General features: G+C 39.4%; 1 protein-coding gene across 1 annotated transcript in view; it reads right to left on the bottom strand.

The window, feature by feature from the left end:
* The window catches only part of LOC309437568 (uncharacterized protein), a gene marked incomplete at its 3' end in the record, with an annotated part of 279,930 nt that overhangs the window by 134,813 nt on the left and 119,782 nt on the right, over nucleotides 1-25,335 (bottom strand). Inside the window, exon 3 of the mRNA XM_082048111.1 lies at nucleotides 24,019-24,073. Coding sequence (XP_081904237.1) covers nucleotides 24,019-24,054 — 36 coding nt within the window. The 5' untranslated portion in view covers nucleotides 24,055-24,073. The remainder of the gene's footprint in view (nucleotides 1-24,018; nucleotides 24,074-25,335) is intronic.

Below are 25,335 nucleotides of genomic sequence, written 5' to 3'. Positions count from 1 at the left end.
ATACAGCAATCAAGAACAAAGATTATATTTAAAATACGCACGCACAAAATTCAGAACTGCTCTGGACACAAGGTAATGCAAAGTAGCCTTGCCAGAAATGAGCTGCAAAATACCTTCATTTTCTCATACAGTGAAACCCTGATAAAATCACAACTGTTAAGGTCATACAGTATATCAGGTGGAATCACAGTCTTTAGAACTCCATTATTAATGCACACAACCTCGCAATCAAAGAGGATAAGAGCACAGTTCCCAGATGCCAATGATTTGATCCTATCTTATTTGGCTGTTTACATTTAAATAATGTGGCCGTATAAATTTAAATAATAAGAACCACCAACAGATGGAATGTAGTGAAAAAAAAATGTGCCTTCTATGAGACCCTGAACATATACTACACGATGCTTTACAATTTATTTGAGCAGAGCTCATATTAAAAAAAAGAGAAAAAAAAAAGACTCATTTCTTCTGCCATTATGGAAATAAAAGGACTAGTGCTTTAGTTCGTTGCTAGCACTGCCAAAGAAACATGCAGTTCTCTAACCTCCAGTACAATGTACCCATAAGGTACCAAGCATCAAAGCATATTAAAAGATATTAACTGCATATTTGCTTATGAACAAGATAAAAAGCTGTAGGGCCTCCAGGTTCTCAAGCTGTGAGTGGAACAGCTTTGCAATTTGCCTGCAAAACTGCATTTTGATCTTAATGAATATAAAATGGCTGCCATTAAAAGTAAAACAGATTATTTCAGGTCTTTTAGGGCCCATAGCTCTTTGACGGTCTTGGAGGGGCACTATGATCTTTCATTAAAATCTCACAGCAGGACTCCCTCACCAGCAAATCAAGCCTTGCAGTCGAGGAGATTGGCTACATTTAAAAGTAATTTTCAGAAATCTACACAGATTTTCAATTTGGTAATGAAAGCCATAAGAGAATGCAGGCAGCATTTTGTTGAATATTGTTACTAATCCAGTGCTCACATTCGTTAGAAATTAAACTGCCCCGTAACTATCAGGCTGATGGCAGCCTGCCATTTCGCCTCTGTTGTAATCTCCGTTTGTTAATGAGTAGCATGTGCTAATTGTTGTCAGCATCCCTGCCATACATCCCTTCCACGACAACATATTTTACCTGCTGAAAGGTGTCACCTCTTGCACTGTCAGCATCCAGTTTAAGACAAGAAATCTCAGAACAGTTGAAAAAAAAGGTCAGTTTCATTTAGAATAGCATGAAGTTAAAAGTATACATTTTTATATTGATACCCAGACCCTCCTAGCACCTCATTCTGCATTTACTACCTCTAACATTAATACATTAAGGTAAGACAAAGAATGATGCTGTAACGCTATAACGGCACAGGGAACAGAGGAAATTCTCTATATTGTAACATAAAGCAAGGGATGCAGCTTCCAGTAAAATGCAGTTGAAAGGTTTGAAAAGTTAGAGTGATCATATCTCATTATCGCAAACAATGTAAGGGGGAGATTAAAACAAAACCTGACCTGGAGTGCAACGAAGCTGGATTGGGACAAGAAATATTGACTCTGAGTAAGTTAGTGCGAGCTGATGACTGTGCTGCCCTCAGGTGGAAGGTCTTGTCGGGAGGGGGAGGCCTCCACTTGCAATGCCAACCCAGAAAAAATAATAATAATTAAAAATACCCACCCCAAACTCAGCCTTAGTGGATGCAACAAACCAAGATATTCAGAAGTGTGAGCAAGAAGTGTTAGAATACAGGAGTTCTCAAAGAAACCAAATGTGAATTGAATTATGGCAGAAGAGAACAATCTTCACCTAGTGAATTGTAAATTGGGTTTGTTTCCAGTTAGTATTTGAGACGGAAGGTTGATGCTTGGCTTTTCATTTTATTGTTTAGCTGGGGGGATTCTAACGGAAAATACTGACTTGAAATAACTAAAGCTGTGTGACTGACACACATTCTCTGAAGCATATTTAGTATCACCGCATCAAGTAGATTAGCCGTTCAACTGCCATAAGCGACACTATCGTATATTGCTACATGCTTAAAATTATTCAAATCAGTTTTGTACACATATATAGGGTCTTTTAAAACAAACCATTTTTTTTCAATATGTAGGAGCAACTTGAAAGAAGCGAGATGACAGGGTATTCTGACTAACAGGAAGAGTCTTGTGAACTTACTTTTTGTGCTCGTTCATGGGGCGCAATAAGTTTTCTGGGGGGTTTAAGGGGTGAATAAAGTACCCGCAACATCTCTACGCTAACCAGATAGTTGTGCACCGCAGGGTGGCAGCTCGTGGGGGTTGCAGCATCCCTCAGATCGCTCCAGAGGCAGAAAATCAGCAACTTCAGTCTCAGAACACACAGGAATGATTAACCGCCTCATCCGAGTGACTGCAAAGACGAAATACGAGGGATCAGTCCAATCCCCTGAAATGGTAATTTTTTTGCCCATTTTGGGGCCGGAAGCAGTTAGCTGCAACACCTTTAGGTGTAATTTTAGAGCTTTCTCACCAGTTCTAGTTTTTACCATTTTAATGTTGAGAAAAGTTACATTTTTCCAAAGCAAAAGGCAGCAACAAAAATGTGCTGCAGGTTTGATCTCCTCTTTTTTTACTTAGGTGAACATTAAGTTTTCTAATTCCTCCTGCCACATACCACCATACTCACTGAGACAGCGGCATCCTCGTTATACGTGATGTTTCACTATTGCATATACCATAGGCTGAGCGATGTGACATTACCAGCTCCGCCTAATACACATCAGCCCACAGAGCAACATCTAATCTGGTGCCACACGTTCTGGCACTGCCCATTATTAGTCCTAAAAATGGTGTTTCCAATGAAGATATTGAGGACAACACAGGAACAGTCGCATGAATAAAGTTTTATAAGGTTTGCTTTTCAATTGAATGCCTATTTTAAAAAAATAACTCAGCAATTTTATAGTTAGCAAATCATTCTTTTCGCCTTACCGTGTCAGCTTTTTGAAAGCAAATGGACCTGACTACAGCTTTTTAACCTTTGTTTTCTTGTGCAAAAAACATATAGTAGTTACTATCTGTCACAGTCAGAGATCCATTGTGGCAGACACACCTTAAACCCTTTTATATAAAGCCCAGTAAAAAGGAAGTGACTTTTTGTATGTACATGTCACATTCTGAAATAATTCAGCTTTTAAAATATATTAAAAATCATGTTTATCTCACTGTCATAAAGGAAAGATGTTCATTAGATTAATTTTCTAGTGTAACTTCCTAAGCACAAAACCTGGGAGTTTAAACATGGCCCACACTTTAAAAACATGCTGAAAAAAAAGACCGAGTAGTTTGGGTTTTTTCCCTTCTATATCTCTTCTCTAATCCGTCCTGCAGGAGCTTTCCATTCACACATTTTGCATCCAGATGTTACTGCTGGTTGTGAAACTTGGTGAATTAGTCGAGGGCTTTGAATGCAGCTCCACATTCCTGAGGAAACAGGCCCTCCTGAAGAATTCGCTGTCCTAAGTATAGTAGCTGGCAAACAGGGAGGAGGAGAGAACAGGAGCAGGGTCAAAAGGAATAATAGGAGTGGAAAGTCACATAAACTTATAAATAAGAGTCTCACGCGGAGAGAACTTGAACAAAACAGTAGGAGAACAGAGCTAATAAAGCTGGGGTGCAACATGGCTTAATCAAACTCACATTTTGTAAACAGCAGACTTGGATTCCCTCTCGTTTTCCACAGCTTTTACACAATGCTCTCACTGAGCTTTTATAAACAGTTCCATCCAGAAGGAAAAAAGCACAAATTAAAAATGAGCCCAGCGGCACAGACGTTTCAGGGGGATGCAGCACATTTCCAACCGGCCTGTGCAACCTCTTTTTGCATCCTGAAGGAGTAACCAACATTGGCACTTATTGCTGGACCTGGTCTGCAAGTTTTCATTTGAGCACTGCCCCACTTCAGTCATGGAAACCCCAACACGACCAAATAAAACCCTTTGGATTCAAGAGTTCACTCGGATTCAATCTGCATTCAGGTATTCAGATCTTCCTTGGTGAAAGTTTGCTGGACAAGCTCCACCCAAAGGGCACTACCTATAGGATATATATGATCCCACCATGATGGTAACGGCCAAAATCTGACTTCAATAGGGACCGAATTTCACCTTACAACTTGCCAAAATAAAGATGGGGGAACTGTAATATCAAACACCGTTGAGACAGAAAATGTCTTGGAGCTGAAAAAGGCTACAAGACAAGCAATTTATTCTTATCTCACCAAACATGCCCCAAATCTACCCCATATTTTTCAGTCTACGGCTAAAACAGCACAAAAAGTTCTACATTCAGCACCTGAGACACGTCTTGATATGTAATGGCGGATATTTAAACTGAAACTAAAGATCTGTACTTAAATCTCTTATATCTTAAATACTTCTTTCCATTTGATGCCCTGCACCGAGTGGACATCAAAACCAGCCAAGCCCGTGGGTTCCAGACCAAGTCTGTGGCAGCACTGACTGCCATTCCAAAGCACAATGAATCTTTCCAGATATATTTCAAAATTGCTTTTACTTCCTGCTACTCAGTTGTCTGCAGACATTCTAGCTTTTTTCCCACTTTATCTATTATTCACAAAAAGAATGATTTCTGTAGAATCTAATGCTTCTTTTCCCTAACTTTTTATGATCAAGGTGACTTATAAACAGCTGCAATAAAAATGGTTGTGGGTTTTTTTTCCCGCCATACAGGAGCATTCCCAATAATGTTTCAGAGAGAGCAGGGAGGCTAAAAGATCCATGACATTCATAGATTTCACCCCTGAAGCCACAAAAACCACACTAGCAATTTCTTCATTGGACCGAAATGAATGGTCATCACAAAAACAAATGTAAGTTTGGTAGCGCTGATTTGGGTGAGACAGCTCAGGGGCTTGAACTTAATAGACTTCCCCTGACAGATGAGGATGCGGTGGCACGTCTGCATCATCCTGTCAGCGCGGATCGGCACGGCCAAACCACAGGCGTGGACCTGCCCTTGATCCATAACCTCCGAATACAAAATAACCGGCTCAAGAACGTAATGAGACTCCCAAGGAAATACCTTTGAAGACAGGATTCATTTTGCTTGGTGGTCTTTTAGGGAGGGGAGGGGAAAAAAAGGCGACAATTAAGCATTAAGAACTGATTGATGCTTAAACAAAATGCCTAACAGTAAAAACACATTTCTATATTCCTAGGACCAGGCAAAGCCATCCCTAAGAAGGGATTAACTACTATCAGATGATATTACTACTGGATTAATGGTGTTTCGCATTCACTATATTTATACAGAGAAAAAAAAAAAAAGATCTCTTTTAAGGAGGATATAAGTGATTTATATAAAACCTAAAAGCCAAAAAACTAGATTTTATTTTTACAGCAATGTGATGGATCGTATTCTCTTTCTTTATACATCCTTAATTGAAGTAATTTTTCCCCCTTTGTCTGGAACCAGGCCTTGCATTTCAAGTCAATTGTTTTGAGAGTGCCACAGCCTATAAAAATAAGTAAAGCACTGTATGACTCCAGAACTGATGCTTTATATTCCAGTGGATATTTTAAGCTGTCCTTATTTTAGAGAATTGTTTTTGTAATAGATATACTAAAGGTGATCATTTTACTTTATTGCTAGTCATCGCTGACTGAAATATTTTGCCAGATGAAAGTAATTACTATGACTATATTACTTTTCTAACCTGTTCAGTATATTGCATCTCAGATATGCAGAGTGTGAAATTCTGGATCCTCATTTGCAAAAAAAAAGTCACATTGTACTGTGCTCTGGCCTTAATTATGTAAAGCCCATATAGATGTTATCCAGTTCCTTCCCCACCTGTACATGGTATATCTACAAAAGGTTGCAGGAAAACTCCTATCTTCATATGGAATTGTGCAGATGACAAAGCCAAACAACATGCTCAGATGTTGTGTTACAAATGAGAAAAAAGAACCCACTTCGGCCAGAATCAAATCACTCAGGTGAATCTTTTAAAAGGATGCAAGGAACAACCATGTTATTATGCAACATTAATAGCTACCAGCCAAAATTACACATTAGAGAAGATAATTTGTTGAGCCATCGTCAGGATTATATCCCCTGGAGATGGAAACAGGCCTGTGTTTCTCTTCACAAAGTCACGTCTGCTTGGGGTAGACTTTTTTCAATTCAAACCATAGTAATATATGCGCAATAAACTCGCTGTTATAAATATTTACCATAATATCCATCCTCATGGTTCTCCTGCTACCCAAACCAGCAGCCGCGCTACCATAAATCAGGGGGAGTATTCGGTACGATCTGCAAGAGCCGTCGCTGTATTTCTGGAACCAGCATCCAAGAGGAGGCAAATGACACAAGAGACGCAGCAGGAACTGCGGCAGACTCCACATTTCAAATTGCTGCACTACTGCTGCTCCGGTCCGGAGGTAAATGTGGCGTTCGGGGTTCAAGACAAGCACTGGAGGCAAGGATCTCGGTGGTGTAGTCAGCAGCATTATCTGCCCACAGAAAGGCTTTTGGTTTTCTCTTGCTGAAAGCATTGCGGTATCTGGGAGGAACCAGCTACACCCCAGCAGTGCCAGATCAACCACCTCCACTACCAAACTCATTGGGAAAATCATTATTTCAAGCACACACACCCAGAGCTTTTTCATTTTTCTTGCCATGAACAACCAGTATTAACAAATGGCAATTTCTTCCAAGCAGTGAAGTTGTTATGCTGTGTAAAGGACTTTTTCCTGCAAAAATCACAAATGCCCATTCAAAACTCATAGTCTTTCCAAAAGAGAGACTTACAGAATTTCTACCATCGTGATCTGTGACATCTCCTTCAGAAAACGGCACAGCAGCCCCATTCATTGGCACTGGATGAGAGTACAAGATTTTAACTTCCCAACCGCTCTATAGCCTACAAAGTGAGCCCAGGTACAAGAGCTTCATGGTGGCTGCATAAATTTCAACCAGGTCCAGTAACGCTCTATGTTAGGAACATAACAGCGTCGGAATAAAGAAAGTGGACAACTGATAGTTTAAAACTAAGGTGAGGAGCTTCTGCACACTTAACTTGCTTTTGCTTAAGCTGATACCTCTGTTTCTTTGCAAAAAATATATCTTGGTTATCTGGAAGGATATGTGGAAGAAATGTGGTCCAGAAGAACTAATCACAACTACCAAAAAGCAAAGGCTCAGTCATTCTTGTTGTATTCTACACTAGGGTCCGTTGACACACAACAGTGCTGGGAATAGATCACTGGAGGATGTATTTATCCACTTTGTTGTGGTATTTCACAACAGAGTTTCTGTAGGCATTCAATCGCCAAATATCTATCTATTTATCTATCTATCTATCTATCTATCTATCTATCTGTCTGTCTGTCTGTCTGTCTGTCTATCTGTCTGTCTGTCTACCTACCTACCTACCTACCTACCTACCTACCTACCTACCTACCTACCTACCTATCTATCTGTCTATCTACTATAAATGTTTTAATCTCAGTCCTTGGCATTAGGACTTTAAATAGGCTTTTCTTCTGAAATATTTCCATCAGCATCATTTGTTGCTAAAGAAAAAAAAGAAACGTAAAATAAGATTACTTACAAAAGGTAATTAAGCAGTCTAATATAGTAATAAGTGGAATGAACAATAAGGAGTTGTGCTAAAATACATGCCTTGTGCAGGAGAGGACTGGTGTTTCAGGAGATTAACAATTATGATCACCAGTCCTCTTCTGTTTCTCTAATACTCCACACAATCTTTTTTAAATTACTTTATTAACCTTTCCTCCTAGCACAGAAGTGCCCGATTATAGATAATATTTCAAAATCATCTGAGGTGTAAGTGTGTTTGATTTGCTCAGTAATTATTTGTCTACTTTATTACATTGACCAAGCACACAAGCTCCTTGACCAGTTTTATTTCAAGTCCAGTTACGAACAGGGTCGTATCGTTTTGCGCGATCGCTCCCTTTGGGCCCCAGAGAACCTGAAATTTCATACGGGAGCTGGTAACCTGGACACGAATCTCTCACGCTTCAAACACGCAGAAATCAGTCCGTGTGCTGCCGTTTAAGTTTAAGGGGCCTGTTCATAAGGGAAAGCTTTAGTGCACGTGTGAAATAAGCACCACCATGCAAATTTGCCTTTCTAAACCTAAAAGGGTGTAAAACCCCTATATATTTGTCAATTCATGCTCTTTCATGGTGATTTATTCCCAACATTTCACACAACACATTATTTCAATTTGGATCTGAAATATTAGCCCATTACCAGCTCTACTACTATCTGCAGCTTCATGCTAAACATATGGCGATCACAGAGAAATCTGCATTTCTGGAAACACAGGCCTGGAGAAAACAAGCGAGTATGGAAATAAAAAACGCAATGAAAAAGTTTTCCTGCTCTAACTTTGCAGCTTTGTAGGGAACGAAAATAATATTTACATTTTTTTCAAGATGAAAATGCAATGAGATGAAACGTGGTACACAGTTTATTCCTGAGGGCCACCACCAGGATAAAAGCATAAAGCCTGGGGACTTTGTTTACTGTCCACAATCAACAAATCCTGAAATCTCCATATGCAGCAGGTTTCTAAAGCTCTGTTAGTAATACTGTATATTGCTGGTCAACTCAGTCACCCATAGAATTACAGTGTAGGGTATGGATGCCAGTATTTTAGACCCAAACCGAGCATAAAAAACACAAAGTAAAATTCAGTGTCAGCACAAAGTTGACAGCGAATGATTATAACAGCTTCGAAGCTTGAAAAAGAGTGTAAATAACTAGGATCCCCCGCGGGCTCACTCAGCCTGCATACATAACAACTGTGATGGACAGCCACTATGGTAAAGGAGGAAAAAAAGTCACTCTGCAAAGATGCAAAAATTTCTCCTGCAACGAGTCTTAACTGTCACCTTTCTGACTAAATCAGCTACTTTTATAGAGAAAAAGTACCTATATTGTAAGGTGCACAATTTCGGTGCAGACTGCTGCTTTAACAGGTAAACCATTAATATATTTTTCAGTGCTAATAAGCCCCAAGAATTTTTATTTCTTTAAAACAAATGATTCAAAGCTACACATTACCAAGTCCTTTCTATCAACCGTCGCCCAATTAACGACAGTCGAGAGACAACCCAGAGCAAAACGATTTCAAACAAGGCACGTATTTGAACGCAAGAATGAAAATACTCTTATCTACCAACACCTAAATATCAACCCACTTTTTCCTGGGGACTTTTCCGCTCCTACATATCTACATATCCAAGCACAATATGCACATGTGGTAATGGCTTTAAAGTGCTGGCAAATTGCGAGTGGGTAGATTGAGCAGGGCCGCAGCCGCTGTCAGGCGGGTGACAGCCCTGTGATTATGTGGCCCCTTCAGAGTTCCCGGCTGGAAAGTGGGAGCCGGGGAAATAGGAATTAACTGCAAACACGAGCACATGCCTACAAACTGCTACATTTTTAAAAATCAATTAGCAAGCAAACTATTTAATTAACTATCTTCCCCCCCCCCCATTGTTTATTCTACGTAAGCTTTCAATTTTGAATTTTAAAAAGGCAGATATTAAAACTTTCCTCTCTGCCCAGTTTGGATATCTTTATCTGAACTAAATAGACGCCTTTGGTCATTGGACTATTTGTTCTGAGAGTCTGATTTTAATTTAAGCTAAACAGGAGCTCATAAATATGACATAGAAGAGACATTTGTGATGATCTGGCAGCATCTACTGAGAAAAACAAGTACATCCAGCGAAAAGAAAAGAAAAATTCCCTCATGAGATCATAAAACCCCCTGATTAAGTTCATGGTGAGTTCTGGAGAAACACAACTTCTCATCTTGCAAAACACAAAATGCCCTCTTCCTTCATTGCACATAAAGAGAATCGAGTGTTCGACACTTCGTCGGTCGTGCTCATCAGTTTGGTGACTCAGACATGTAAATTATGGCTTTATAATTTTATGAAGTGAAAGAGTCACTGTCAGGTCTTTGAAAATCCTCGACGTTTTCAGGAATGACCCTCAGCAAAGGGCTCGCGTTCACCCACAGCTACACAATCCTGATGTTTTGCTGGTGCTTTTTGATCTTTCTACTGCTGTTTATTCAGAAACTCGCAATTTCTTTCCTCACTTGAAAGAACAGCGATATCCAAAGGCCATTTCTGAAAGCCAGCACAGCTGCAAGTATTTGTTTTAGGCCACTTTGTTTTCTTTGTGCTATAACAATGTGTCGCGTACTCGAGATGTTCCCTCAAAAAAATTAATTAGAGTATAGGAATGGTGCGATGGGTTAATCTTGTATGAACTTTTGCTGTGTTATTCTGTTCAAGGAAACACAACGTTCCTTGACAGTCGACTTGGCTGAAATAGCAGGTCAAGGTGGGCGCCCAGCGCTGTATCTGGGGGCTGATCCACACACTTTTCATTCCTTTAGAAACAAACCACTTGTATAAGATTAAAGAGATGGAAATTTAGCCCAATTTCACAATGTACATCTGACCCGGTAGAGTTGCTGTTCCAAGTGAAAGAAGCTGCTCGTTCCTTTTGTATTTTATCTTGACATCGCGGTGCTGGCCTAAAGAACATGGAACAATAACAGAAAAGCATTTGCGTTGAGACCAGTCTTACTAAAGCCACTGATGCCAGGCAAGTTCTTCCTGACTTGGGCCAGAAGCCTTGGCAAAAATCTTAGACAAAGGCAGAGGATACGGCAGCAGCAAAATTAAACAGGGGTATTCACAGCAAAATAATCCTAATAAGTGAAATTGGAAGCTGTCTTTTAACATCTCTTCCTAGGGGCGGCCAACGGAGCAGCGAGCAAAGCAGCGCTTGTGTGCCATGCCAAGGAAGGCAGAGATGCGACCGCACAGGAACAAAAAGCACACCAATAGCTACAGGAGATATTATTCCATACCAGAATTAGCATAACCCAGCACATCAGAATATTAAAATTTAACAAGGATTTCAAACCCTCCTTGTATCATCGGCAGAGAGTCATGTCACAGGTTTTTTATTGGTTCAGCAGGATAGGTGTAATTGTATCAATATTTTAATGCTTGATGCATATTGTCTGTGATAAATCGCTTGCATAAATAAAAAGCACCAATATTCAATTGCCAATGAAATAATCACACATTCTAGATCTTTATTATATCATGCATTATTTAATTACAATAATCAGAATCCTTTTGAAGGTAAAACAAGATTAAAAAGGTTTTGTTTTATTGGATCTATATATTTGATTTACACTTTATATGTTAGCTTTGCATTAAGAATTTATAAGGCATCAATTCAGATGGTGATATTACAAGAGTTTATTCTGTTTGTAATTAGTACAGTACTCTTAAAGTACTCTGGCTACGAGAGATAATATTTCAGTATTTTAATGAGCTTTTTAAGTATAATTGATGTAACAATCGTTGAATTACACATTTTTACCTGAAGAATAATGAAGGAAACATTTTAATGAGAAATTTAATCATTATTAGCAAATGATCTACTAAACTGCCATTTACTGACATTTAAAAGCTTAACAGCAGAAAACTGTATTTTTGTACATCTGCATCGCTACCGATGATTATCGGCTCGGTTGCTCAGGTTTTCTGCTATAACTTTCTCTGTTAGGTTTTTGTTGTTACATTTAAGACGAGCTTGCTTTAACTCCCAATTGTCAGCTCCCTCTCGAAAGTATGGGGCTTGACATGTATACAGATAATTTAAATAAATTAGCCCCTTTTCAGCCTTCAGCGTTTTTTCAGGATAAAGGTCTCATTCTTGGGAGGATTCCTGCTTGCATCAGCTGGGTTGTGATGAATGCCCTGGAACCGCCCTGGTAGCACCTTCCCGTGGTGATCCCACCGCGGTGCTGACAGCAGAGCGTCAAGCTACCGCCTTTCTGTATTTAAAAACAACATCTAAAAAAACACTCCTCAAAAAACCCCCAAATCAACCCTTCTTTAACCCTATATGATTTATATGATCGTTTGCAATCCGTCGACTCTTTGCAATTGGAGCAGGAGGACTTTACTACATTTAGAAACAATATGTAAAAAATAGAAAAGGGTAACGAATCCCAGTGATATACAGACATAAAACAAGCGCTGTACACAATGTGGGATCTCAGAGATACAGCTCAGTTTGCACAGAGCTCAGTAGGGTGACCTGTTCTGCACTCCACATGTTTCCAAACCCAAAGCAACAGGCAGCTCCTTGCTTTTCAATAGATAGTGAATGGTACTAGAACTAGACAGCAATGGTACTAGAACTAGACAGCAATGGCCCATCATAGAGAGGCTTAAGTTAAGGGAAAACAAAAATAAAATAAAATAAAATAAAATAAAATAAAATAAAATAAAATAAAATAAAATAAAATAAAATAAAATAAAATAAAATAAAATAAAATAAAATAAAATAAAAAGAAAATATGAAATTGAGGTTTCACTCTATTCTGGGAAATAGTACAAGGTTTCTCTCTCATGAGTGCCGTTTCTACAGCCATCCACTAGGAAAAATTCCCTTTGTTCCATGTGGGCCCTAAAAATTCCTTCGTTCTCAAGCTTTACAGAGAGAAAAGTCTAGAAAAGGGCCCAAAGAGAAGCTGGATATAAAGATGACATTTCTCTTGCTGCTGCACTCCCACAAAAACCACTCAACCATGAAGCCAGGAAAAGATGAAATGAATCTCCTCACCAGCAAGATCTCCTCTACAATTAGGTCCTATTCATAGCACCACCTAAAGTAATTCGGACCCATCAAGCTACACATCTCTGGTACCTGCACCGCCTCATTATCACGTTTGGAAAGATTAGAAGAAAAACTTCCTTGAATGGGCAGTGATACCCAAGGAGGCCTTTTACTCCATTGGGACAGGGAGGATTCAGAGGGGAGGATGGGAAGGTATAAGATTCCAGAAGGATGCTCTGCACCAGACACTGCCCGTCTACGTCTGGGCGGCTTTGCTTTCTTTTACAAAAAAGGACTTGCAGGTCTTCTCCAAAGGCAGATGCTGCTCCAGATCAAACTCTCCGAAGTTCCAGCAAAGCTTTCTGTCAAATTCCTCAGCTCTGGTTCTGCTTGCACGTTCCCTCCCTGTCCCAAAAAGATGGCAGTCCCACTTGCATTAAACGTCTTTATTCTCAGAGCTGGAGATAGGACAGAGGACTCAAGGAAAAATTAAAAGTAATTAATTCCCTGGGAATTCACACTCCAGTCTAATTCACAGCTCTTTAGAGAGGAGGGCCCTTTCCTCTTTAATGCCAAAAAATCTGCCAAGGAAACATGGCCATAAACTGATTACCAGCAGCCTCGCAAGGAGCTACTGGTGACCTTGCGGGATCTGTGTTATTTCTCCAATCCCTGAGCACCAAACACAATGAAAAACTGTCTCTGCTTCTCTCCTTGCATGGAAGGAAAGTGTCCGTGCGTCTTCACTTGGAGACAAAGCCTCTTCAGATTCCCCAGCACGGCTCTAGCTGGGCCTTCTGAGAACTGTCAGGCTTCCAAGACAAAACTAACTCCTATTATCATTAAGCAAGGACTGGCAAGACCTTCATACACGGACTTTATAGAAGTAAAACATGTCTAGAAATTATATCCTATATATATATATCTCTCCAGGCTCATAAATAAGACACATTCTGAAAATCAGGTGGACTGCTAAGCTGTTGCGATGATTTAAGTGTGCTACCTGGGAATAGCGGCAAAAGTGACACAGAAACCAGAAGCGGACAAAGGTGAGTAATAAAACCAAGAAAAAACCTTGAACTAAAAATATATCAAAACTGACTCCACTGATGTGTTTTCATTGCTTAGCGATGTAGAGCCGTTCTCATCTGGTTAATTCCAATTCCGCATTTCTTTGATATACCTTTTATAATTTCCAGGCTAATTATAATGAAAATCATTTTTCAATGTAATTTTGTAATAAAAATGTTTCCTTATTTCTCATTACCGAAGAACATGGTCTTGCGCGGCGACTGAGCATGCTTACAACGTGTGGAGTGTATCTTCTCTTTCTTAGCATTTAATCTCTTCATAGTCTACAGATGTCAAGAGGTTCAGATTAAGCTTGTTAAAGATCTGCTTCACTCTAACTCACTGATGATTATTTATTTAGCAGTTTTATGTAACCCTGTCATTGATAAGCACTCTATTAATTTGCCGAGGGACAAATCAACACTAGTTATTTTTCTACTGGCTATTAGATTCAGTGGTGCTGTTTGTTACAAACCACTTGCCAGTTAATTATAAATTATGGGTCCTCTTTGCCTATATTAATTGATATCTCCTCTGCCTTTGTAATACCAGACAAATAAATTGAAGGCAAGATTTATTAAGCCGCACATGTCTTCCGTCTGTTGATTAGTATTCTTTACTTTTTAAACATTTATACTTGTTTATACGGATTTGATGGCAGAACAGTACATTAGAGAACTGATCCTTGGGGTGTTTTTGGGGAGACAGGAAGACTTATTTAACAGCTTCCCACAAATTAGGCTGAAGTGACACACAATTTAAGTTAAGCAATTTTTAAATGCTCCTTTTGATTTAACAAAGTCTTAGGTTACGGTATCTTTCTGTATAGATCCAGCATACACACATTTTACAGAAACTGTGTATGTACTTGTCTGCATTCAGTAGGCACCTCGCATATACTGCTGTGTTCTGCACACAGTGTTTGTAGGTCTAAACAGCTGCTCTTTAAGTGTGAGAATATATACATACATACATGTACAGCAAAAGATGCACGTGGATATGCGCACATACAGATCTCTATGTATCTGTTTCATACCCCAGGTAGTACAGAGATTCTGTCAGCTATTTTCATGCAGAAAGGATTTTCTGAAGAGACTTTCATTTTCAAAACCTGAAGGTGTAATGAGTGTTTTCAGAACAATGGTCTGTAGCCATTTTTAATTTGCATGAGTGTGAATTATGTAACGTAATTGTACGTTCTCCTCCATTTATATATGATCACTGGGCACAGGGAACGTGCCCTTTCAGACAGATGCGCACGCTCCACAAAGAAGCAAAAGTCAAAATTCTTGCCGTGTACTTTTCAAAAGAAACTTAATTCCTTCGCTCCCTTGCCAGCGCCGAGCACAGAAGTATAATGCAAAATTCAGCTCCGGAGTAACTTCTTCGGTTTCAAAGGAATTCCTCACAATTCCACCACTGCTGAAATTGGCCCGCAGGAACAAAACACTGCACCATTTCAGTGAGTTCCAATTTTACAGCATCTTATTGCCACCTTCCAACCTTTAGTCTGCTCTGCTATGTAATAAGGCTGTGACACACACAAGTGTTCATCACGGTTATAAAAGGTTTTACCCTCCTGCCACTTGACAGGTGTCAGGAACCATTGATCCCAGAGATTACAGTCACATTCCAAACCTAATTATGGACAGTTTTTAATGCAATTAATAGCTTCATCTGCAGCGCCCTAAGTGTTTTGCTACATACTACGTTAGATAAATTTAAAGAAGGCACATTCGTGACCCCGTGGGTGAATGCATTGCTGTATTGACTGTTCACAAGCAATATCTCCCTCATTAATTAACTCTCATAATGCACTGATTAGTATGTGTATATGGGTGTGTATGTTCTCTACCAGGAAGAACATCTGTATCACCCTCTGGAGGCTGGTTCACAAAGAATAACAACCATCATACTACTGCAGCTCTCCTCATTCATGGTATATCCCGCAGAGCTGCATAACCACTGCCCTTTCGTAGTCGGAATAACTAGAAATATGTACCTACAACCAACGTGGAGCTCAAGTGCCATTTCAAGTAAATGTGTGGAAGTTACCTGATATGGCTTACTGAAAATAAGTAGCAAACTGTAAATTAATTATGGGCATTCTTGCATTTAGGAAGAATTTGGGGTCTGAATCACGGCACAAGCAATGATCACCTGTCAGTAAGATTATGTATTCAATGCATTTTCTTGAGCATCTTTATCTCCCGTCTATGCTTCCAGTGCAGCTCGGATTAGGTCAGAGAAACCTTGCTTAAAAAATAAATGCTCAATTTATTAATGCTATTTGTCTACTTCACCAAAGCCATTATTCAGATTTCCTTCATTAATAAGATCTGAAAACCATTTTGAAACCTGCGGGGACACAGTACAAAGGAAATACAATTATTATTAGTAGCAATATTTTAGAAATAGGTACACCATTATACCTTAAAAATAGGTACACCATGATACCTTAACAAGGCACATTGTTACAGAATAGAACTTCTGTACCACCCTTATTTGTAAAAGTTGGGGTGAGCAACGGGCCCTTCCCCGGCCTGCGAGTGGCACCACGGTGACATCAGGGGACCCAAGGTAAGGAATGGGGAAACCATTTCAAATACGACACCAAATGACCCGAACTGTGGCTGTAAACCATTTTTTTCCCCCCAATTCACGGAAGTTTGAACAGCTTTCTTGTTCTATTTTCCATTTTCTTTCAGAAGAAATGTGAAATTGAGGCCTTGACCACTCAAGGTCATTAAAAATCCCATTAACCTTTTCACAAGGTAGGGCTTAAGTAGGGTTAATTAAGCAATATTGCTTCACAAGGGTCTGAAGAAGCATTTTTCTTTCTAGTTTCTATATATGTGCCAGTAGGTTTGCATGCCTCCCTTAAGTTTTGTTTTAAATTTTGGGTTGTGTCTCGCTCCATAAAAAACAACCAAAAAACAACCCAAACAAACAAACAAACCCCGTAACCCAAACAGAACATACTAACAAACCCCCACCAAAAAAACCAACCACAAACACACACATAAAAACACACCAGAGAACAGCACAAGCCCCCAAATTCACCTGGTTGTAATATACACCCTGAAATGCATGTGTTCCATACGTCCCACTGAAAATGATATCCAGGCTCTTTTTAAAGCATTTCAGTGGCCAACAGAATGGTTTGTATATCATACAAAATGTTTTGAAAAAATATTTGTACACTACAGAAATACTCTCATAACTATCATGAATTAAAGAAAATACTGAGTCATTTTCCACCAACCATAAATAATCATTTACATCTATTCATTGGCGGGTGCTGTAAGCATTCTCAGAAAAAGGACTCGAAGTAAAGATAAATCAGTCATAAAAAGTGAGAGAAATATGATAAACTACATATTAGGCCAGAGAAAAATCTGCCATACAGAGCTTGGAAACTGTCACCATACAAGAGGAATCTGTGACTTCCATCTGTAACTGCCTTCAATCATCTTCCTCCATACCCTTCATCAAAACTCCCCGTACACATCATTATTCTATAATTATCAACATATAGAGACAATAATAACCAGCCAGAATCACATTTGCAAGCTGCTTCTTTTTAAATACAAGGGGAATGTAACTCAGAACACTGCAAAACTAACCTTACTTTTTCACAAGAGTCCAAAGTTGTTTGAAGGCAGCAATTGCAGCAGAGGGACAACAGGATCCCCTGCGCTGCCCAGTTCTACCCAACCACATCACGAAGCTGAGTGCTCTTTGGATATTCATTCTCATGTGCTGGCAAAGTCGTGGCAAAGCCACCTAAAAGCACACAGGAAAATCAACTTTTCAACCTATGTTGCTCAAGAACGTAATTATGTAATGAATTAAATCAGACAGTAGCAAATGCAAAACAGCTAATATTTTTAAAACAGTGAACAGACTACGGGATGTCCTGCCACAAGATATCCCTGCTAACAGCCTCGCTAAATTAAAAACATCAAATGTTTATGTGGCTAGCGAGAATATAGAAGAGCAAAATACATAAATAATGCTAAATTAAAACATATTTTATTAGGCACAGAATTGCCAGAGGGGTGAAGGCGACAGCATCTCCCACAGCAACAGCAGCACTGAGCAGCACGTGCTCTCACATCCCACCCAAGGGGTATCACACGTTACACGTTCGGCAGAGGAACCTTCACGTTAAACACGACTAGAGGATGACAACAACCATTTCCAGCCCAGTTTTGGGTGTTGTGAGGAAAGTCTGTCTGTATTTCTTCCTCTCACTAACAAACACCCACCGCCCAGCGCTGTGTTTCACAGCAAAGTGATGCTGCCTGTACCCGGGACGGTTTGTAAATGGCACGAGTGTTTCCCGACAAAGTGAACTGAACATCGCGCACCATCTGGTTTGGTTTGTGACTCTGGAAAATGCAGTGGTACTTGTTCAAAGAGAATATACAAATTAAAATCTACTTATCTAAATAGTTCAACATGAAATAAAAATATTTTAAGTCTTGGCTTAATCCTCACTTGGATAAAACTAGTTGATTTTAATGACAGTTCTTAGTCCGCACTGGGAATTTCAAAGCTGGACCTGTTTTGAATTTCTTTGTTCATCTACAATTAAAAACAAAGAAGTGCGGAAGAACTGTGAAAAAACAACGTCCTTCAGTTTTGCAGGTTGGTTGTGGAGATTCAAGGCCTCGTAAACTTAACAAATGGGACTTGAAATCTTACTGAACATCCCGAGACAAAACTTCACCCATTGTTCACCAGGAATCCAACTTCTCCTCCAGAATCTTTACAGGCATATAGAATTCAACACCTTATAACAACTGCTTGATGCACTGTACACAAAAATACCCCCTTGCCAATGCACAGAGAATTCGGGTGGGGAGGTGAGGGGTTTGCCCAGAGCCACAGACAAAGTCAGCATTATACGCAGAATTAGAACGCGGATAGTTTTAGCACTCAAACCTACGTTCATACCACTACATCACACCTCCCTACAAAATATTACCTGGCAGAACCCACATTTATTGAAAGGGGAGTATATATTTTTTGCTGGAGTGGGAAATACTTCTCTTTTTTTAGCTGTTAATATTAATTTTACGAGTTCTGTGTCTGAAGATCATTATGAATGTCTTCTTGGACTTTCATTAACACTAAAAGAAGACACACAGAAGGCAGTTTTGACGCAAAGCTTGCTTTAAGTGGGTAAATTCCCTGTTTTTACTTTTTTTTTCCTTTCTAAGCCAGAAAGGGTGGATAAAAGACCTGGAAAATAAATGCTGAGTGAATAGGACTCTCGAGCTATAGAACTTGCGCTGTGAAAATTCTACTTTGTCTGGCAAACACTATTAAACAGAAATCTATGAGCAGCATTTTTTTTTCCCATTTCATACAGGGGGAAAAAAAGCAATCAGATCTGACCCAGTGACTTGGCTGACAATGGTTGGAGTCCTACTTTGTACAATGAGCTATAAAGACAGGATTTTTACTCTTGGGTGGGCATTTTAACATCCCTGGCAAGCGAGCGGCACTACTAGACTTGCCGAGATCACTTACTGGAGCTCTGGCTGGTGGCACCAGTGACTCCAGTATGTCACCGTTACCATCGTGAGCCCTCCTGGATGTTTCTTTTTTCAGGTTAGTTTCTAAATGACACGATACAATTAAGGGAGTGTTGTCAAAATGCAGATTGTCATCGCTATTTTTGAATGCTTTCTGCAATTTGAGTTTTAGGTACACAAACTTTTATGATAATTTGGGGCATTTCCAATTGGAATGAATTCAAACCCCGGTGTCAGTGGTGAAGTACCTCGAGGCAATCAAAATAACTGACTGTGTCACCTTGTCCTCCTAATGATCCTTATATATTTAACATAAACATCATAAAAGTGCTTAGTCAAGCAGGACCACTACATATGTTTACCTGGGCTTGTTTTTCTAACTTGCACTGGCTATAAAAAAATAACTGGGAAGAGAAATAAATATGTTAACTGCTACACCAGAGCATCAAACTATGGATTGGGATGCCTGATGCTTGCTGATGTTTCAAATAAACCCCAGAAGCTATTCTTGTGGGGGGTCATAATGGCACACACAACCTATTTTGAGACCATTTCTTTTCTTACAGTGCCGTGTGCTTCTCATTATAATGATAATATCCAGCATTTATATGGCTATTTACATCTTTTAAGTGCTGTACCAACAACTAATTAATCCTCACAACACCCTGTAGGGTAGGCAATATTATTATTGCCATTTTAAAAATGGAAAAATGGAGACGGAGAGGTAAAAGTGACTTGCTGGAACGTACTCAGCAAGTTATAGGCAAAAGTGAAATGAAAACCCAGGGGTTCCTGGCCGCTCAGCCAGACCTTCTTGTGCCTCACAAGAACTATGCCTAATTTTAGAGTCACTGTTCATATCCAAAAAAGCCCTGTACTATCCAGCATGCATTGGTTCCATTACGTGCTCAAGACACGTCAATTGTGACAATATCAATGGTTGTGTAGGCTCCATCCTTGGAGTTTCTCAAGATCCAACATCTGGGTTCTTCCTTTAGGTGCTCTGACCTCCACCCGTCCTTCAGCAGACAGACCCAAGTGCAGCACGAGGTCTGTACCAACATCAAGAACTATACAGAATGGTACCACATGCCATTTAGCAATGAACTAAAAAATGATATTGTTTCTGTGAACTATTTCCCCGTTTGTGTCCGAATTTAAAATCACCAAACATTCTCATTTCCATGAGAGAAGAAAACCTCCAGATTTTCTCCCAGATGTGTTTCCTAGCAAAGCCTGATCAAGAAGTAGGAAAAACTGAAAATAAAATCTTGAGAGTTCCTGTTGGGATTGCTAAGAGGGAGGCTGAGGATACATGATGGTGTCACTTAGATACGTGTCCATCCTCTGCACTATAGGCCAGAAAGAAGTTCTGTCCCTGCACAGCCCCATTTTCCTTGACAGCACAGGATTCAGGTCTAAAGGAGAAATGGGCAATAACAATATAAATGCTCTAGGAATGACTCTATCCTAACAACCCTCCTTGCTGCAGCATCACAGGTGACATTAAAGGCGACAGCCCAGATCCCCAGAGGTACCGAATCTCCGGGGCAGTAGCTGGTTATTTAGGGGAGCTCCAGTTCCTTTTGGGGGAAGAAATCAACAGAGTTTGCAAAAATGCTGGATATCCTACAGTTCCTACTAAAATGAAACCAAGCTGTTTGGGAACTTTTGTTATTTCTTTCTGATGCCTAATGGGAACTGTTGGATGCAAAATTGTTTTAGGAATTGAGCCTTAAACATCCTTATCAACTCCCCCGCGCTCCTATAAAAGATTGTTTGCATGCTTTTGCATATTCTTCAGCAAATATAAGAAATTACAATACTGGAAAATAGAATTAGCAGCCACGTTGTCAAGTAGGAGCCAAAAGATGAGGCTGCACTAGAAGCAGATAACGCCACAACATAAGTGTATGCTTTTAAACACATATTATGCAGGTTAAAAGCCTGGTTCCCTGTTGCCTTATTCTGTTCACAGCCACTTACGTCCAAAAAGGATTGCGCTCTATGGGAGGGTCACTGTTTAACCACCGCACTGTCTGGCTCTGAACGTCCCACCGATGCTCCACCACACGCTGACCTAACAAGAGAATGGCTGCACTTAGAGAAACGGCCGAGTTCCAAAAAGAACACACCATGATAATGTCAATAGCCTTTTAAAATAATATATAGATATATACGCACTCACACACGCATATAGCTCTTGCATAAATCAGTGTCTACAGGGTTCACATTTGTGATTACAGACTGCGATATAGACAAAGCTACTACGGTTAAACCCTTTGTGAGAGTTATTAAGCTGTTGACAACACGAGAATCAGATGAATTTACCACTGGTTCAGTAATTGTCTTTCATATATGAGCAACCCCCTACATACAACTTTTATGATTAATCATATTTATTTTTTGTTTCCTCAAGCAACATCTTTTATTAGTTGCACACTCACTACAGAAATTTAATTTCTGCAAGAGAACAACAAAGCAGTTGATTATTATTATTGAGAATCTGGTACAACACAGAGTGAAATAAAATCTATAAGGCATTAAAATGACAGATTAGGCAAGAGCTGTATTCATTTACAAGTGTAAGAACATCATGTTAATGCCTCACAAGCACAACATAAAATGAAAATCAACTCTTTCATGCTGCTTTACTAATACTGCAAAGCTCCACGGAGCACCAATAGTAGTCCCTGTTAAAGAGGCACCGTCCTTTTGCCGTTTTCACATGCAGCAGGTTTATCATTAACACTTGATGGAAAACTCTCTTCCAGTCCTTACCGGCACTAAACTTTACATTTCTGCCACTTCTGGGTTTCAAGATTACTACCAGTCTTTACTAGACTGAGTGTATTGTGTGGCTGGCCCTTAATGAAAATCTAGAATGTGCACCAAAAACATCTCTGTGGTTAGAAGTGTTCATTTGGAAAGCATTTGGAAACTTTGCTTTTCACAATCACCGCAAGGCTACCATATTCAGATTTACATTCGTATTAAATTTTACTGCAGCTTTATTTACTGTCACAATCTCGGAACATGAAGTGACAGGACATGCAAATAGGAAGACTTGAAATATTCACTTCACTCACACCAATCCAATCACCGGTGTACGTATTTTATGGTATTTGTATGCTTTTGATCGTATTCTACATTATTAATGTCATGATTTTCTTGGACATATCACCATTCTTTCCACATTCTTTTTGCTTAAACTCATACCTCATCACAGCTGAAAAGATGGAAAATGATACACTGCTTTGGAATATGATGTTATTTTTTCAAATTGCTGTATGTTGAGGAAAGGAGTATTTTTTCTCTCCAATAAGGAACAATAGCACGTATAAAGATTTAAATTATGCATCTAAATTCAGTAAATTCCAAATAGATCGAATACTGAAGCACAACTATTCTCATTCTGAAAAATGCTGTAAGAAAATTAACATCACACACACACTCTACTTCATTAAGGGTTAATACCTTTTGTGTAACATCCCTTGGAAATACCCACTGCAAACTTTCTGATCTGGCAAAATCACTTATTCCTAGGAAAGCCAGAAGTGATCTGATACACTGTGGTGCTGGGTAGCTCTGTAAATTACCTAAAGCACGGAGGGGTGATCTTTACCCCACTTATTATTTATTATCCTTTGATGACAGCTGGGTGAGAATCCTGCACTATTTTTTCCGGAAACCTGAAAAATTATGTCCTCCAGCCCAAAAAACTCGTCTTCTGTGTTGTTTCCCTTCCAGTTCATTCAGGTTTTAAATCAGTATAAAATCCACCTTACTGATTCCCATGAAACGTCACCACCAGGTTCAGTGAAAGCGTCCAAAAAGGACAAGAATAAATGAGGATGATGTGAGTTGGACCAGGTCTGGTTGTGTAAGCACCTCTGCCTTCCATATCCTTCAGAAGCACTGCAGAAATCACTGCAAAATCTCAGAGCCAGATGTTTTGGCATTGTATACACCCTAGGCACACTCTTTTACTTTTTAAAAATGGATTAATTGAATTATCTCCTCCATTTAAATGTCATAAAGAACTTAAGAAATAAGGCTTGATAAGGAAGAGGTTTGGATTTTTCTACTAGGGTGCTTTTCAAGATAGATTGATAAAGTTCTGTATATGAAATTAAAAGTACAGATTAAAAAAAATCACAGTAGGCATGGAATAAATTACACAAGCTTTTTGGTCCAGAATATCATTCCACACATTTTACATGTAATTGCGAAGAAGAGGAGAAAGTCTAAAAGTTGAAATGGAACATGCACATTTTTCTCCCTGCTCCGCCCTGCTTTGGGGTCAGCGTTCGAGTCTTACAGGCATTCATAATTTTTTTAAGGAAATATTTCAAACTCTATATTCAAATAAAATCTGACTATGCAAGGCAAACTGCAATAGAATCTCAGTTTTGTGGATCTTGTTGTTAAAAGGAACCAGTAGCGATTACAGTGTGTGGGAACTGAGGCAGGCACAATGCAGAAATACTGCCCCAGCACAGAAAAAATATAAATAAAATAAAAATAATAATTAAAAAAAAAATATATATATATAAGGAGAAAAAGAAAGGGCACCATGAGGCAAGTGCAGTATTTTGGATGACATGGACATGTAAAGTGCTGGGAATGAAATGGAGAAAGAAAACAGGGCAACACTGCAAAGGAAGGTTATTTCTTGAAGAAAAGGGCACCGTGGGTAAAGATCGTACCTTGTCAATGTCCAGCAGCCTCTCAAACACGCTCATCTGCTCACAGATGCTTCTTCTAAAAGAAGATGAAATTTAAGAAGTTCAGATGTACATTTGCTCTCATGAAGAGTACACATCTATACACACCCATACTCAACAAACAAGAATCATCTGAACTACAATTTACTTGGTATATCGAAGAGTTGATAAATATTCAATCTATAATACGAAGACACTTTTAATTGCCATATGTGTTGCATATAAGCAATTTTGAAAATGATTATTTAATTCTAACCTGTTACTATTGTTTTCATTTTGATTTTTTTGGTTTGTTTCCTAACCCTCTGTGTTTCTGTCCCTGTTTCTACCTGTCGGTCTCTGGGGTAAGAGAAGAGGTTTGATTCCAATCCAAAACGTGAAAGTGATAAGTAGCGTGAGAACTCGGCCATATATACAGAATGTTACTTTACAAGGTGCTTACCTTTGGTAATATAGATTTGTCATATTGCTGTAAATCAAAGCTATCCACAACTAATGAGAACTCTTGACTCCATACGTCATCCCGGAGAATGAAAGCCAAGAAAGTGACATCAGGTTTACTATTTGCAGTAATCACAGATATTAAGACATACTTCCCCCAGCTTGTAATGTGCTGGAAACTGGGGGTGCTCTAAATTGCCCAGGAACTGGTGCAAGTTTTCCAACAGAACAAGGATAATTGGACAGGCAGCTGAATCCCTGACCAGTTAGATTGCTTTGGGACTAAAACCTTTGGAAACCCATCATGTTTGAGAAGAATTCAACAAGAAAAGAGAAAGGGGGTGTTCTCCAACAGTAAGTAGAGAGCATAGGATTCCAGGAATCTAATATCCAAATAGGCGCACAAGCTAACTTTGCACAAGAATCTCCAACTTCAAGTCTGTACAGAAAGACACAGACAATGTGGCTTGAAAAATTGACTCATAGAGCCATTTAATGATATTCTATGTGTGTCAAGCACAAACACCTTGCCGAGATAAAAGCATGGCTAAGGACAAGCTCACCCTGAAAGACTTAGAGAGCCTCAACTTGGAAAGGTATTTAATAAGAAAAAGGGACAACTTATTCACTCCAGCATGAAAAGGGCTATTTGGCAACGCTTCTGCTTCTTCCTGTTGCGGAGTTCTCAAAGCACTGCGATGCTCTTTCTTGTCAAGATATTTCTGCTTTCTGATCCAACAAAGATAACCTTGTCACCCATGTTGTTTGACAACCCTGAAAGGGACAGTTGCCATATGATTATCCGCGTGCCTTTCCCTACGCTTGCAGCAACTCCTTCACTTTCTGAGCCCTGGGAAG

Source organism: Streptopelia decaocto (genome assembly GCF_964273445.1).
Source record: "Streptopelia decaocto genome assembly, chromosome: 3".
NCBI lineage: Eukaryota > Metazoa > Chordata > Aves > Columbiformes > Columbidae > Streptopelia > Streptopelia decaocto.
Note: the sequence above shows the minus strand (reverse complement) of the source record. Positions and strands in the feature narration are given on the sequence as shown.